This window comes from Mustelus asterias, chromosome 16 (assembly GCF_964213995.1).
Source record: "Mustelus asterias chromosome 16, sMusAst1.hap1.1, whole genome shotgun sequence".
NCBI classification, from domain to species: Eukaryota; Metazoa; Chordata; class Chondrichthyes; order Carcharhiniformes; family Triakidae; genus Mustelus; species Mustelus asterias.
In genome coordinates, this window is record NC_135816.1 from 12,103,991 (window position 1) to 12,121,252 (window position 17,262).

At 45.7% G+C, this 17,262-nt stretch overlaps 1 protein-coding gene across 3 annotated transcripts in view; it reads right to left on the reverse strand.

Moving 5' to 3' along the window:
* Positions 1-7,116: 7,116 nt before the first annotated feature.
* The window catches only part of ltc4s (leukotriene C4 synthase), a 29,730-nt gene continuing 19,584 nt past the window's right edge, over positions 7,117-17,262 (reverse strand). Inside the window, exons 3-6 of one of the 3 annotated variants that reach the window (XR_013499832.1) lie at positions 15,532-15,602; positions 14,578-14,659; positions 9,747-10,015; positions 7,117-7,652 (exon numbers count right to left, since the gene is read on the reverse strand). Coding sequence is in view for 1 of the 3 variants with exons in the window: in XM_078231790.1 (XP_078087916.1) it covers positions 9,877-10,015; positions 14,578-14,659; positions 15,532-15,602 (292 nt within the window). In the remaining 2 variants the exon portion in view is untranslated. Of the gene's footprint in view, positions 10,016-14,577; positions 14,660-15,531; positions 15,603-17,262 lie in introns of all 3 variants that reach the window. The other 2 variants (XR_013499831.1, XM_078231790.1) reach the window with 2 other exon arrangements.

Consider the following 17,262-nt stretch of genomic DNA (forward strand, 5'->3'; position numbering starts at 1 on the left):
CCCTTAAATTGGTGAAATGTGTCCCCGTGGTGAAGCAGTTAACCGAGTGATCCAACTCCACGTTTCCTGAGAATCATTTCCAGACTTGTTGGATTCCATTCAAAACAAAGTTCAGCAGTGCTGGGGTCAGTAAACATGATAATATGTGCCTTTGTGAGGACTTGCATGTTCTATCACATTCCCAGTGATTTAATTTCCCTTTCCTGTCAACGCAGCCAAACGGAATGCTAATTTACAGAACATGGAAACAGAAAGAGGCCATTCAGCCCTTCTCATTCCTGCTCCACCCTTCAGTTGGATTGCAATTGTTTGGCATCTCAACTCCATCGACCTGCCTTTGATTCATGCTCCTCCATACCGCCCAATCTCAATTGATGCCTAGGTTTTCAGGGAGCGAGTTCCAGATTTCTTTCACCCATTGTGTGAAAAAGTGCATCCTGAATGCCTTAGCTCTAATTTTAAGATTATTCCTTTTGACTTCCCCAGCCCCATCAGCAGAGGAATAGTTGATCAACTATATTTTCATGGGATAGAACATAGAACATAGAACAGTCCAGCACAGAACAGGCCCTTCGGCCCATGATGTGCCAAGCTTTATCTGAAACCAAGATCAAGCTATCCCACTCCCTATCATCCTGGTATGCTCCATGTGCCTATCCAATAACCGCTTAAATGTTTCTAAAGTGTCTGACTCCACTATCACTGCAGGCAGTCCATTCCACACCCCAACCACTCTCTGAGTAAAGAACCTACCTCGGACATCCTTCCTATATCTCCCACCATGAACCCTATAGTTATGCCCCCTTGTAATAGCTCTATCCACCCGAGGAAATAGACTTTGAACGTTCACTCTATCTATCCCCTTCATCATTTTATAAATCTCTATTAAGTCGCCCCTCAACCTCCTCCGCTCCAGAGAGAACAGCCCTAGCTCCCTCAACCTTTCCTCATAAGACCTACCCTCCAAACCAGGCAGCATCCTGGTAAATCTCCTCTGCACTCTTTCCAGTGCTTCCACATCCTTCTTATAGTGAGGTGACCAGAACTGCACACAATATTCCAAATGTGGTCTCACCAAGGTCCTGTACAGTTGCAGCATAACCCCACGGCTCTTAAACTCCAACCCCCTGTTAATAAAAGCTAACACACTATAGGCCTTCTTCACAGTTCTGTCCACTTGGGTGGCAACCCTTAGAGATCTGTGGATATGGACCCCAAGATCTCTCTGTTCCTCCACAGTCTTCAGAACCCTACCTTTGACCCTGTGATCCACATTTAAATTTGTCCTACCAAAATGAATCACCTCACATTTATAATGTTGTGATGATTGGCAAGGTCAGCATTTGTTACCCTTCCCTAATTGCCCTTGAACTGATGGCTTGCCAGTCCATTTCAGAGGGTGGTTAGGGTTGAACCACATAGGTGTGAAATCAGATGCAGGCCAGACCAGTAAGGATGGCAGATTTCCTTCTCTGAAAGGGCATTAGTCGGCCAGATGTGTTTTTACAACAATTGACAATAGTTTTGTGGTCACCATTACTGAAACCAGATTTTTATTAATTGAAGTTAAGTTCCACCAGCTGCCATGGCGGGATTTGAACCCATATCCCCAGAGTATTATCAACTCCTTTTTTCGTTCAAAGACCTCAGTTAGGCTAACCCTCAATTTTCTGAACTCAGAGGAATACATTTGATTTGATTTGATTTATTATTGTTACATTTACAGATGGTACTTCTGTAAAAATTTGTGAGAATCGTAGCAGACATGCCATATTCCCTTAACCTCCTGAGAAAGTAGAGTGGGCTTTCTTAATTTCAGCACCCTGACCTCATAACTTTAACCCCCCATATCATTCACACGGAGTTGACCACCTCTGGAGTTAAGCCACTCTGATCTGTTCATACCTCAATGTTCTTCTCAACAGATAATGTCCTTACGCTGGTCTGGTCTACACTTGACTCCAGAGCCACAGCAATGTGGTTGACTCTCAACTGCCCTCAGACAACTAGGGATGGGCGATAAATACTGGCCAGCCAGCGACGCCCATATCCCACGAACGAACAAAACAATTCTTAAGTTGATGGGGTTGAATGAAGTGAGGTGGGAGCAGGCTTGTGTCGAGCATAAAGCAGAGGTTGGATTTCTACACTTGTGAGAACACAGTAAAGATAAATGGTTTACTTTAACTGCTGCTGCAACTTTGGTTATGTTGAAGACCAGAATTGCTGGCTAAGGCTTTACAGAAACCACTGGGACCAAGCAGAAACATTTTTGGCACTTGATATTATTGCAGACATCATCCAAATTGTTCGAGAAGTCTTGATGCCTGGGAAAACTCCAAGAAATTGTTTACTCTGGCTGTGTTTTTCATCAGTTTTCTCGCACAATATTCCAGTGGACAAAAAAAAAATCTTACTGACGTTGGAAAAGTCAGTATTGTTACAAATATCACGGTCATGGTTCATGTTAGTATTTTAAAGGTAATGTTTTAGTCCTGGAAACATTATCGTTGTGGAGGTAAAGTATTAAAATGCCAGGTTTTAATGATTGCCAAAACACCTAAAGAAATGGCAGTTCAGAAGGTTACCCGTGTCTGTTTAGCAGTGTCACAATAGAGTCAGCTATCGCACAGCAGTTGGGTTAACTTAACTGGAGAAATTAAAAATGACGGACAATTAGCTTACAGGTTGGTTTGAGGACAGAGCAGAAGGGGGCTAAGTCATCATGGAGGTGGAAGGAACTTAGGAATTCTCACTGGTTTCAATTTATCAGGGTGTTTCCTGGAAGAGGTTTTTAGTTGCAGTTTGGACCACATGTGGTTTGCGGAAGTAAATGACAGATACACCTGCAGTTAGATAGATCTGCACTGTGTAACATTAACTTCACCATTGATTACGTGGAAGATGAGTGAGGATTCATCTTTGTTTGAATCTTGTGAAAAACGGGAAAATTGCCTAGTTTAAAGCTAGGATTAGAATCTACAGTGGGCCTCTGTATCTTCATGCAAAAGAAAGTAACCAGCATGTTAGCTTGGCAGTATTGAAAGGTAACCAAACCAAGGGATTGTGGCCTTTATTATTCATTTTACAGGGTGCAGGCTATGTTGAACAGGCTAGAATTTATTGCCCAGTCCTAATTGCCCTTGAAAAGGTGATGGTGAACTGCCTTCTTGAACCGCTGCACTCCCTGAGGTGTAGGTACACCCACAGTGCTGTTCGGGAGGGAATTCCAGGATTTTGACCCAGTGACAGTGAAAGGACAAGTCAGGGTAGTGAGTAACTTGGAGGGGAACGTCCAGGGGGTGGGTTCCTATGCATCTGTGGCCCTTGTCCATCTAGATAGTCATGATGTGGAGATGCCGGCGTTGGACTGGGGTAAGCACAGTAAGAAGTCTAACAACACCAGGTTAAAGTCCAACAGGTTTATTTGGTAGCAAAAGCCACTAGCTTTCGGAACAGGCTGTTCTGAAAGCTAGTGGCTTTTGCTACCAAATAAACCTGTTGGACTTTATCCTGGTGTTGTTAGACTTCTTACTGCATCTCGATAGTAGCAGTTGTTGGTTTGGAATGTGCTGCTTAAGAACCCTTGGTGTGCTCCCGAGTGCATTTTGTAGATAGTAAACACTGTTGCCTCCATTCATCTGTGGTGGAGGGAGTAAATGATTGTGGAAGGCTTACCAATCAAATGGGCTGCTTTGTCCTGGATGGTGTTGAATTCTTGAGTGAAGTTGCACTCATCCAGGCAAGTAGAGAGTATTCCAACACACTCCTGACTTGTTAATTGTCAACAGGCTTTGGCAGTCAGGTGAGCTACTCGCAGCAGGAATCCATGCCTTTGACCTGCTCTTGTAACCATAATATTTATATAAGTGGTCCAATTCAGTTTCTGGTCAACGGTAACCCCCAAGGTGTCGCTGGTGGGGGATTCAGCGATAGTAATGCCATTGAATATCAATGACCGATGTTCCAATTCTCTCTTGTTGGAGATGGCCATTGCCTGTGTTGTATAAATCCAGAGCCAAAAATAGAATAAATGAAAGTTTCACCTCTGAGAACAGCTGCAGCTCAGGAGAATTACCCAGGGAACTGTGGAATACTTATGGATGGTCGCTGCCACAGAAGCCTGTCGAGGCCAAATCACTGAATATATTTAAGAAGGAAATAAATAGATTTCTAGACTCTAAAGACATCAAGGGGTATGGGTGGAGCGCGGGATTATAGTGTTGAGATATAGGATCAGAGGATCATGTTGAATGGTGGAACAGGCTCGATGGGCCGAATAGCCTACTCCTGCTCCTAGATTCTATGTTTCTATGGGTGGAATTTTCCAATATTTTTTCAGTGTCAGCTTCTGACAGCGTGAAGTTCTACAGCTGCCCAACTGAGACTTTAGTCCAGGTCTTGAGCCTCTTGGCAGGGGAAAATATTCAGGGACCTGGTTTACATTGTCACCGTTCTGGGACGGGGCCTGACAGAGCCGGTGAGGCCATCTCCACAGGGATTGGGTGCACTTTCATAAATGGCACCCCAATCAGCACAGAAAATAAAGCCACCTCCCCCCCCTCCCCCCCCAAACCCAACTGACACGGGGGACCCTCTCCCACAAGCAACAGTTTTGGGGCTCTCTTCTCTCCCCTCTTCCCCCACAAGCATCACAGGCTCCTCCCCCCAACAAACATATTATAAACCCTCACCTCCACCCCCCGATGGGGTTCCCCAGACAGTCCACCCCTGCACTGTCCTTGGCACAGGTTGGCACTGCCAGGTTGGCGCAAGTGGCAGTGCCAACCTGTAGCAGGGGACAGGCATGTTCTCCCTCCCCGCATCCCCCCACCCTCACCCCCACCCCCCCTACCGGGGCTATACTTAGCCTGCGTGCCCCCTGAAAACATCTCCTCGATTAATTCCCATTTTTTTCAAATCTGTTGTAAGCCGTGCTGCTGTGACCTCACCCCAGTGAGTTTGAACATTCCGTGAGAAGGGATCGTATGGCTGCAGGGGGGGAGGGCTCGATAATGAGATGAAAATGTATGTAAATCTATTGAAATGAGGTTCTTGCCCTTTGTGGGCATGAGCAGGAAGCTTCAGATCACAGCTCCCAGACCACAGCAACTTTATGACCTGTGTCTGGTTTAAATTATAAGTTGACCCAAAATCCCAGCATGCATTACTCTCACCCACTATTGCCATTATTGTTGTAAAATCATTGTTGTAGATGTTCTTTCTTCATCTACAAAAGCCTTCTGCAAGTCCAAATATGCCACCATCGTCTCCCATTCATAAATCCATGCTATGCACAATCAGATCATTATTGTCCATTTCTCACGTCCTTTATCATAGATTCCAGCATTTCCCCTACCACTGATGTAAGGCCAACAGGTCTGTAGTTCTCTGTTTTCTCTCTCCCTCCCTTCTAATATAGTGGGGTGATATTTGCCACCTTCCAATCTGCAGGAACCGTTCCAGAATCTGTAGATTTTCGGAAGATAGTCACCAATGCATCCACTAACTCCAGAGCTAACTCTTTCCACACTCTGGGATGTAGAATATCAGATCCTAGGGAGTTAGCAACCTTCAGTCCCATTAATTTCTCCAATACCTCTTACCTATATTAATTTCCTTCGTCTCCACATTCTCCCTCGTCCCTCTACATCTGGGAGATCTCCTGTATCTTCCTCAGTGAGTTATCATTTAGCTTCTCTGCCATTTCTCTATTCATTATAAATTATCCTGATTCTGCCTAGAATAGACCCACATTTGTTGTAGTCAAACATGTCTGTATAGTGCTCAAGAAACAATACTTTTCACTGTATGTTAATACATGTGACAATAATAATAAATCAAATCAAACATTATAGCACCTATAGAAGCTATTACAGTCTGTCTCAATGTTTTAGTTACTTTACATGCATATTCTAGGTTCCCTTTCTTGATCAGTTCCTGGGTCCTCCTTTGCTGTGTTATAAAACCCTCCCAAGTGTCAAAGTTGGACAGAGTTAAGCTTGCTTTTCCATCTGCCTTAGCTCTAATGTTGTTGAACTGTTTTTTTTAATGATCACATCAGCTCACGTCCCATGAGGAACTAGATTCGAACTTCCCCAATCTCAAGATTCACAGTATATTCATAACTTTCTCTTTTTGAATGCCCGAAACTCAGCGAGGGGGCGGCACGGTGGTTAGCACTGCTGCCTCACAGCGCCAGGGATCTGGTTTCAATTTCCGGCTCGGGTCACCGTGTGGAGTCTGCACAGAGTTCTCCCCGTGTCTGCGTGGGTTTCCTCCGGGTGCTCCCAGTTTCCTCCCACGCTCCGAAAGATGTGCTGATTAGGTGCATTGGCCATGCTAAATTCTCCCTCGGTGTACCCGAACAGGCGCCGGAGTGTGGCGACTGGGGGATCTTCACAGTGTTAATGTAAGCTTCCTTGTGACTAATAAATAAACTTTAGGGCAGAAACCATTTGCTGAATCGTGCTGTCAGCTGTGGCTCAGTTAATAGTATTTTTGCCTCTGAATTAGCAAATTACAGGTTCAATCCTGAGTCAGGGGCATGAGCACAAAATATAGGCAGTAGTGAGGGAGTGCTACTCTGCCAGAGGTTCCATCTTTGCCCAACTGAGACCCTGTCTGCCTTCACGAGTGCGCACAAAGGATCCCATGGCCACTATTTTGAAGCAGGGATTTCTCCCTGCTTTCCTGGGCCAATCTTCCAACCATCACTCAAAAATATCAACTTCTTCATTTTCACCTGTTTGTGGGGGCTTGCTGTGTGCAAATTGACTGCTCCCATTCAGAGAATCGTGCAGAATGAGGCCATTCAGCCCATTGAGTCTACACTGACAACAATCCCACCCAGGTCCCATCCCTGTAACCCCGCATATTTACCCCACTAATCCCTCTGACCTACGCATCCTACTCGAACAGCAGAGAATAGATCAAAAGTACTTCATTGGTTGTGAAGCACATTTGGAAGTTCCGAGAGCAGGGAAGGCACTATAAAGATGCAAGTTATTTCTTTCTACCAATGCGATTTAAACGTTTGCCTCTTGACATATTGGAATAGCGAGAATCCTCAGTTCACGAACCCACCGTGTCGTGTGAAAATGAATGGGCTTTGTGCAAGATATATTCAACTTTATTTATAGTTTCAGGTAACCCATGTAACAAAACACACTAATTACACATGCAGGTATTTATTCATTATAGTGAACGGTATCACACTTCTGTGAGTCAGAGTTATCACTCAGCAAGACTCTTCATGGATGGAATAAGTTACAACTGGGGTCAGAAGCCAGCAAGGATGGTTTCGATAAATCCACAGAAACAGCTTGAACTCAGATATCAGAAGTACAGTTTCAAAATCTGCGAATGACACCAAACTGGGGACAGGGGGATGTAAGGATGGCATTAACGCAGAGGCAAAATACAGAGAAACAAATATTAGACGCTGCATTTTGGTAGGAAGAACAAGAAGGTCACATATTGTTCAGCCAATTCCAGTCTCCATGGGATAGAGAAACGGAGGGAAGTGGGATCGAGATACACACATCCCTAAAAGAGACAACGCAGGTTAATAAGTAAAGACAGCACTTGAATCCCTTGAACTGGAAAGCAGAGAAGTTACGCTCAACAAAAAACATAAAATGCTGGAAAATCTCAGCAGGTCCAACAGCCTCTGTGAGGAGAGAATAGAGCTCTGACAAAGGGTCGTCCAGACTCGAAACGTTGACTCTATTCTCTCTCCATAGATGCTGTCAGACCTGCTGACATTTTCCAGCAATTTCTGTTTTTGTTTCAGATTCCAGCATCCGCAGTGTTTTGCCTTTATCTGAAGTCATGCCCAACTCGTACAGAGTTGGTTAGACCACATTTAGTCTCCACTGTATTAGATGGGTAGGGGGGTGCAAGACAACATTTACTAAGGTGACGCTAGAAGAGGGTCACAATAATCAGGAAAGATCGGACAGGCTGAGGCCCTTTCCTCTACCCTCTGTAAGCTTTGAGCTCATCCAAAGATCTGCTACTTGTTCCTGATTTACACCAAGTCCCATTGATAACCACCCCCTGTGCTCGCTAACCCACACTGGTCTAGCTATACCTCAACCTCAAATTGGTCATTCTTGTTATCAAACCTTCCCACAGTCTCAAGTTCTCCCTATCTCTAACTTCCTCCGGCCCTACAAATGTCCAAGATATCTGCACTCCTCCAACTCTGACCTCTTGTGCAGCCCCCCATTTGCCTTGCCCCTTAACTTTAGAATTTCAGCTCCAAACCGCTCCACCCTCCACCAGTCTACCCCCTCAACTTTAGGTTAGTACTTCAAAGCTACCTCTTATCAAGCCTTTGATGGCTTGTTCTCATATTTCTTTATGTGACACGATGTTAAGTTTTGTTTCTCGAAATATTTTACAATATTAAAGCTTCTAAATATCTGCATGTTAATGTGTAGACAGAGAAGGTTGAGGGTGACCTGGTAGAGGACTTTAATGGTTATCATAGGGGTCGACAGGGTAACTGTAGAGAAGAGCATAGAAGAATCCCAGAATCCCTACAGTACAGAAGGAGGCCCATCGAGCCTGCACTGAGAACAATCCTACCCAGGCCCTATCCCCATAACCCCACTAATCCCCCGACACTAAGAGGCAATGCAGCATGGCCAATCAATCTAACCCGCACATCTTTGGACTGTGGGAGGAAACCAGAGCACCCGGAGGAAACCCACGCAGACACGGCGAGAACTCCACACAGACAGTGACCCAAGGCCGGAATCGAACCCAGGTCCCTAGCATGGTGAGGCAGCAGTGCCAACCACTGTGCCATACTTATAGAAACATAGCAACATAGAAGAAACATAGAAAAACTACAGCTCAAAACAGGCCCTTCGGCCCCACAAGTTGTGCCGAACATATCCCTACCTTCTAGGCCTACCTATAACCCTCCATCCTATTAAGTCTAATGTACTCATCCAGGAGTCTCTTAAAAGACCCTATTGAGTTTGCCTCCACCACCACTGACGGCAGCCGATTCCACTCGCCCACCACCCTCTGTGTGAAAAACATCCCCCTAACATTTCCCCTGTACCTACCCCCCAGCACCTTAAACCTGTGTCCTCTCGTAGCAGCCATTTCCACCCTGGGAAAAAGCCTCTGAGAGTCCACCCGATCTGTTTCGACTTGTGGGAGAGACCAAAACCCTTCTCTCTCTCTCACTCGCTCTCTCTCTTCAGATACCATTCTCTAAAAAGGCATTAGTGACCATGGACCTCCATATGTCAATCTTGCTCTGGAGGTGTGGACCATCTTTTATGTTGGTCCATCCACTTTAAGAAGACCAGAACCAGGAGCCATAGATACAAGATAGTCACTAATAAGTCCAACAGGGAATTCAGGAGAAATTTCTTTACCCAGAGAGTGGTGAAAGGGTGGAACTGTCCACCACGGGGAGCAGTTGAGATGTATGGTATAAGGCATTCAAGGAGAAGATAGATAAACACATGAAATAGGATCCATTGATCAGGTGAGGTGAAGTGAGGTAGGGGAGACTGTTCTGAACAGTTTGTCTGTTTTGCTGCAGATACTTAGCAATTAAAGCTGCTGATTTCAAATGGACAGATTCTTCTAAGAGCAGTGCAGTTCCAAGGGAATAAGGAATTGTATCTGACTCATGAAAACACACTTTGAAATTAGGGTCAATGCCCAGAGGCATCCATCAAAACACCACATTGATACTTGGAGAAACTAGCCTCAGCCTCAGCAGTTCAATCAAAAGGAAAATTGGATTTTTTTAAAAATGAGATATATTTATGTTTGGTAATCACTTTAAATATTCTTCTGATTGGCAACACTGAAGACGGAAGCTCTCCACCAGGCAGGAATCGTTCACAGTTCAACGTAGCTTCTCGCGGCAGTGATTGGATTATAACCGAGATACTGAGAGCACAACTGGCTCAGGACTCCGAGGGAAGCTAAGCTAATCAGAATCCAGAGGATGGTGGCACCAAAGTACATCGGACGCAACCTGAGAGGAAAAGACAAATTCATCATCAGTCAGCAAAGAGAAAACAGAAAGTGCCTGAAATGTGACAGGAAAATAAAATATAAATGGTGTTGGCTTTTCACTATGAACTGGTGGCTGAGGAACTGGTGTAGGGGGCAGGGTTTCCGATTCTTGGATCATTGGGACCTCTTCTGGGGCAGGTGGGACCTGTACAAGAGAGACAGGTTACACCTAAACTACAAGGGGACCAATATACTTGCAGGGAGGTTTGCTAGTGTTATTGGGGAGGGTTTAAACTAGATTTGCAGGGGGATGGGAACCAGAGTGCCAGAGCAGATAGTGGAGCAGGGGTGAAAAGACAGGTTAGTTCAAGCAAAATCACAAATGGAAGGGTTGAGTGTGGTGGAAATAACCTTTTGAGGTGTGTCTATTTCAATGCCAGGAGTATTGTGGGGAAGGCAGATGGGCTGAAGGTGTAGATAGACACATGGAAATATGACATTATAGCCATTAGTGAAACTTGGCTACAGGAGGGGCAGGACTGGCAGCTCAATGTTCCAGGGTTCCAATGTTTCAGGCGGGATAGAGGCAGAGGGATAAAAGATGGAGGGGTGGCATTGTTGGTCAGGGAAAATGTTACAGCGGTACTCAGGCAGGATAGATTAGGGAGCTTGTCTACAGAGGCCCTATGGGTGGAGCTGAGAAACAGGAAAGGTATGACCACATTAATGGGGTTGTATTATAGACCACACAATAGTCAGCGAGAATTGGAGGACCAAATCAGCAGAGAGATAGCTGACAACTGCAAGAAACACAAAGTTGTGATAGTAGGGGATTTTAATTTTCCACATATAGATTGAGATTCGCATACTGTTAAAGGTTTGGACGGGGTAGAGTTTGTAAAATGTGTTCAGGAAAATTTTCTACATCAGTATATAGAGGTGCCAACTAGAGAGGATGCGATATTGGATCTCCTATTGGGAAATGAGTTAGGGCAGGTGATGGATGTGAGTGTGAGGGAACACTTTGGATCCAGTGATCATAATGCCATTAGTTTCAACCTGATCATGGATAAGGATAGATCTGGTCCTCGGGTTGAAGTTCTGAACTGGAAAAAGGCCAAATTTGATGAAATGAGAAGGGATCTGGGAAGTGTGGATTGACACAGGCTGTTCTCTGGTAAGGATGTAAATGGAAAGTGGGAGACCTTCAAAGGAGAAATTTTGAGAGTGCAGAGTTTGTATGTTCCTGTCAGGATTAAAGGCAAAGTAAATAGGAATAAGGAACCTTGGTTCTCGAGGGAGATTGTAACACTGATTAAGAGGAAGAGAGAGTTGTATGAAATGTACAGGCAGCAAGGAACAGATCAGATGCTCGAGGAGTATAAAAAGTGCAAGAAGCTACTTAAGAGGGAAATCAGGAGGGCTAAAAGAAGACATGAGGTTGCTTTGGCAGACAGAGTGAAGGAAAATCCAAAGAGCTTCTATAGGTATGTTAGGAGCAAAAGGATAGTGAGGGATAAAATTGGTCCTCTTGAAGACCAGAGTGGTAGACTTTGTATGGAACCAAAAGAGATGGGGGAGATACTAAATGGTTTTTTTGCATCCGCATTTACTGAGGAAACGGGCATGGAGTCTACAGAAATAGGGCAAACTGGTAGGGAGGTCATGGAACCTTTACAGATTAAAGGGGAGGAGGTGCTTGCTGTCTTGAGGCAAATCAGAATGGATAAATCCCCAGGACCGGACAGGGTATTCCCACGGACCTTGAGGGAAGCTAGTGTTGAACTTGCAGGGGCCCTGGCAGACATATTTAAAATGTCAGTATTCACGGGGGAGGTGCCGGAAGATTGGAGGGTGGTTCCGTTGTTTAAAAAAAATTCCAAAAGAAATCCGGGAAATTATAGGCCAGTAAGTTTGATGTCGGTGGTGGGCAAGTTATTGGAAGGTGTGATAAGGAATAGGATCTACAAATATTTGGATAGACAGGGACTTATTAGGGAGAGTCAACATGGCTTTGTGCGTGGTAGGTCATGTTTGACCAATCTATTAGAGTTTTTCGAGGAGGTTACCAGGAAAGTGGATGAAGGGGAGGCGGTGGATGTTGTCTACCTGGATTTCAACAAGGCCTTTGACAAGGTCCCTCATGGGAGGTTACTTAGGAAGATTCAGTCGCTGGGTATACATGGGGAGGTAGTAAATTGGATTAGACACTGGCTCAATGGAAGAAGCCAGAGAGTGGTTGTGGAGGATTGCTTCTCTGAGTGGAGGCCTGTGACTAGTGGTGTGCCGCAGGGATCGGTGTTGGGTCCATTGTTGTTTGTCATCTATATCAATGATCTGGATGATAATGTGGTAAATTGGTTCAGCAAGTTTGCTGATGATACAAAGATTGGAGGTGTAGTGGACAGTGAGGAAGGTTTTCAAAGCTTGCAGAAGGATTTGGACCAACTAGAAAAATGGGCTGAAAAATGGCAAATGGAATTTAACGCAGACAAGTGTGAGATATTGCACTTTGGAAGGACAAACCAAAGTAGAACATACAGGGTAAATGGTAGGACTCTGAAGAGTGCAGTTGAACAGAGGGATCTGGGAATACAGGTACAGAATTCCCTAAAAGTGACGTCACAGGTGGATAGGGTCGTAAAGAGTGCCTTTGGTACATTGGCCTTTATAAATCGGAGTATCGAGTATAAAAGTTGGAGTGTTATGGTAAGGTTATATAAGGCATTGGTGAGGCCGAAATTAGAGTATTGTGTACAGTTTTGGTCACCTAGTTACAGGAAGGATGTAAATAAGGTTGAAAGAGTGCAGAGAAGGTTCACAAGGATGTTGCCGGGACTTGAGAAGCTGAGTTACAGAGAGAGATTGAATAGGTTGGGACTTTATTCCCTGGAGCGTAGAAGATTGAGGGGAGATTTGATAGAGGTGTATAAGATTTTGATGGGTATAGATAGAGTGAATGCAAGCAGGCTTTTTCCACTGAGGCTAGGGGAGAAAAAAACCAGAGGGCATGGGTTAAGGGCGAAAGGAGAAAAGTTTAAAGGGAATATTAGGGGGGGCTTCTTCACGCAGAGAGTGGTGGGAGTGTGGAATGAGCTGCCGGATAAAGTGGTAAATGCTTTTACCACTTTTAACATTTAAGAAAAACTTGGATGGGTTCATGGATGAGAGGGGTGTGGAGGGATATGGTCCAAGTGCAGGTCAGTGGGACTAGGCAAAAAATGGTTCGGCACAGACAAGAAGGGCCAAAAGGCCTGTTTCTGAGCTGTACTTTTCTATGGTTCTATGGTAACTGCCTAGGCTCTTATCACTAAAGGAGGCCATTTGGCCCATCATGCCTGTTCTGGCTCTTCGAAAAAGCTACCCAATTAACCCAACATTCCTTGCTTTTCCCCTCCATAGCCCCACAAATTTTACTTTTTCAAGTATTTATCCAAATTCCTTTCCAAAAGTTGAGTTAACTCTGCTGCGCATTCCAGCCCATAACTCCTGTGTAAAAATTCTCATCTCCCCATTGGATCATTTGCCCTAACGCAAAAGGAGCAAATGCAACCCACTAATCACAGCTGACACTGCCACTACCTTGGGCGAGAACGTTAGTGAACCTCAACTTCTCTTGTTACTCATGCATGGGGTGTGGGCTTTGCTGACAGGGCCTGCATTTATTGTCCATCCCCAACTTTTATTTTATTCATTCATGGGATGTGGGCTTTGCCGGCAGCACAGTGAAGGAACAGCAACTCCGAAAGGTGAGTGACTTGGAGGGGAACCACCAGGTGATGATGTTCCTATGCTGCTCTTGTCCAGCTCCCTCTCAAAATTAGTTCTGGAATCAGCTTCCGTCACCTCTTCAGGTAGAATGTTCCAGATCCAAAAGGTCTCGAGTGAAAATGTGTCTCACCTCCCCTCCAGATCTTTTGTCAATGATTTAAAATCTTTGAACCCATGGTCACTGACCCCCTCGCTGGAGGGAATAGGTTTTTTTCTGCAAAAATGTTTTCTAATGATCTTTTAAGTCTCTACTGGATCACCTCAGAGCCATTTTTGTTCCAATTATAACAGTTTGAATTTTTCCAACTTCTCCCCACTCTCCCAGTCATTCCCAGACCCCACTCTCCCAGTTATTCCCAGACCCCACTCTCCCAGTTATTCCCAGACCCCATTCTCCCAGTCATTCCCAGACCCCACTCTCCCAGTCATTCCCAGACCCCATTTTTCCAGTCATTCCCAGACCCTACTCTCCCAGTCATTCCCAGACCCCACTCTCCCAGTTATTCCCAGACCCCACTCTCCCAGTTATTCCCAGACCCCATTCTCCCAGTCATTCCCAGACCCCATTTTTCCAGTCATTCCCAGACCCTACTCCCCCAGTCATTCCCAGACTCCACCCTCCAATCACTCCCAGACCCCATTCTCCCCATTGCTCCCAGTCCCCCAGTGATTTGTAAAATTCTGGCACACTACTGAATGACAGGGGCACGTGGCAGGCGGTTTGTTTTCCAGTTGACTTATAGAACTATTGCCCTGAAAAGCCCAAACATGACTCAAGTTGCTGCCTTACTGAGAAAAGCTTAGCCTTACCTTTTTAGTGCTGACTCAGAGTACCCTTTGAAATACTTGTACCTGCTGTACAAATACAGGGCTCCAATGCACACTGCCAGGGCTGTATGGAAAGAAACCAAAAGGGTTAGTGTCCACAAGGACCCCAACTAAACACCGTCACATTTAACGCAGAGACCTACTTTCAATCCATCACAACCTAAACCATGGGGGGGAACACTGATTTAAAGGTTTAAAGTTTAGGTTTAAAGTACTAACCACCCTGCCAACGTACCACCAATGAAATATTCATCAGAATGTTTCAGAGACAGAGACAAGGGTCATCTAGACTCGAAACATTGGCTCTATTCTCTCTCCCAACAGGTGCTCAGACCTGCTGAGATTTTCCAGCATTTTCTGTTTTTGTTTCAGATTCCAGCATCCGCAGTATCTTGGGTTAGAGGCAAATTGAGAGACAGGTCAGCCATGATCTAACTGTGATGTGGAGGTGCCGGCGTTGGACTGGGGTGGGCACAGTAAGAAGTCTCACAACACCAGGTTAAAGTCTAACAGGTTTATTTGGAATCATGAGCTTCCAGAGCGCTGTCCCTTCATCACTGACCCACCTGATGAAGGAGCAGCGCTCTGAAAGCTCGTGATTCCAAATAAACCTGTTGGACTTTAATCCGGGGCAGTGAGACTTCTTACCATGATCTAACTGAATGGCAGAAGAGACTGAAGGGGCTGAATGGTCCCTGCCTGTTCCTCCGTCGCTATATAAATGCTGTTGTTGTAACCCCTTCAAATGATGTCTGCAAAATTACTCTTTAGCACTAGGTTCTGCTCTGCAATGTTACTTAAATTGTTTACTTTTAATAACTATGTAATTGCATACTTTATATCAAGTAGGCCAGACATAGACGGCAGTGAATTTAATAAAGAGAGTGGCGACAAGGGAAAATTAAACCAGAGAGGACGATGATTTACTTCTCTTACCCTGATTGAAGAACACACCAGCAATCCATAACACACTCACGAACAGTGGGTAATACTCCGAGGAATTAAGACTGTCAGAGAAAATGAGAAATAGAACATGTTTATTGGTTTGCAAGAAAAATAAGAGATTCAGCTGTTGTGTCATCATGCTGACTTCCAACTCTTTCCTTTCACAATCTCCTCAAACTGTTCAGTGAGTGTGTCGGGTGAGGTAACAAATGTCAACGGAATTATTTGGCTGAGAGAGAGAGAGAGGGAGGGTGAGAGAGAGTGAGAAGGAGAGAAGGAAGAAGAAAGATGGACAGAGAGAGAGGGAACAAGAAAGAGGGAAGGTGAGAGAGGTAGCAAGAAAGAGAGAGAGGGAGGGAGACAACAAAAGATAGGGAGAGAGAGGGAATGAGAGAGAGGGGAATGAGAGAGAGGGGGAATGAGAGAGAGGGGGAATGAGAGAGAGGGGGAATGAGAGAGAGGGGGAATGAGAGAGAGGGGGAATGAGAGAGAGGGGGAATGAGAGAGAGGGGGAATGAGAGAGAGGGGGAATGAGAGGGGAATGAAAGAGAGGGGAATGAGGGGGGAATGAGAGAGAGGGGGAATGAGAGAGAGGGGGAATGAGAGAGAGGGGGAATGAGAGAGAGGGGGAATGAGAGAGAGGGGGAATGAGAGAGAGGGGGAATGAGAGAGAGGGGGAATGAGAGAGAGGGGGAATGAGAGAGAGGGGGAATGAGAGAGAGGGGGAATGAGAGAGAGGGGGAATGAGAGAGAGGGGGAATGAGATAGGGGGAGTGAGAGAGGGGGAATAAGAGAGAGGGGGAATGAGAGAGAGGGGGAATGAGAGAGAGGGGGAATGAGAGAGAGGGGGAATGAGAGAGAGGGGGAATGAGAGAGAGGGAAATGAGAGAGAGGGGAATGAGAGAGAGAGGAATCAGAGAGAGGGGGGAATGAGAGGGGAATGAAAGAGAGGCGGAATGAGAGAGGGGGGAATCAGAGAGAGGGGGAATGAGAGAGAGGGGGAATGAGAGAGATGGGGAATGAGAGAGGGGTGGAATGAGAGAGGGGGGATGAGAGAGGAGGGGAATGAGAGAGAGGGGGAATGAGAGAGAGGGGGAATGAAAGAGAGGGGGAATGAAAAAGAGGGGGAATGAAAAAGAGGGGGAATGAGAGAGAGGGGGAATGAGAGAGAGGGGGAATGAGAGAGAGGGGGAATGACAGAGAGGAGAAATGAGAGAGAGGGGGAATGAGAGAGAGAACAAGGGAGGAAATGAGGGATGTGACAAGGGAGGGGGGAACGGAACGAGGGAGGGGGAACGGAACGAGGGAGGGGGGACGGAACGAGGGAGGGGGGACGGAACGAGGGAGGGGGGACGGAACGAGGGAGGGGGGACGGAACGAGGGAGGGGGGACGGAACGAGGGAGGGGGGACGGAACGAGGGAGGGGGGACGGAACGAGGGAGGGGGGACGGAACGAGGGAGGGGGGACGGAACGAGGGAGGGGTGAGGGAACAACAGAAGGGACAAGGGGATGGACAGACAGATTTAAATTTAAATAATGCAGAAAATGTTGCGCTGGGTTTAGATAAATGATATGGTGCTGGGAACTGTACAGCAGTTCAAACTATAGTTGCAAAATAAGCTAGGAATGTGGAGGAGACCATTCAGCCCCTTGAGTCAGACCATGGCTAACCTGTACATGAACTCCATCTACCTGCCTTGGTTCCATAATGTTTAATACCC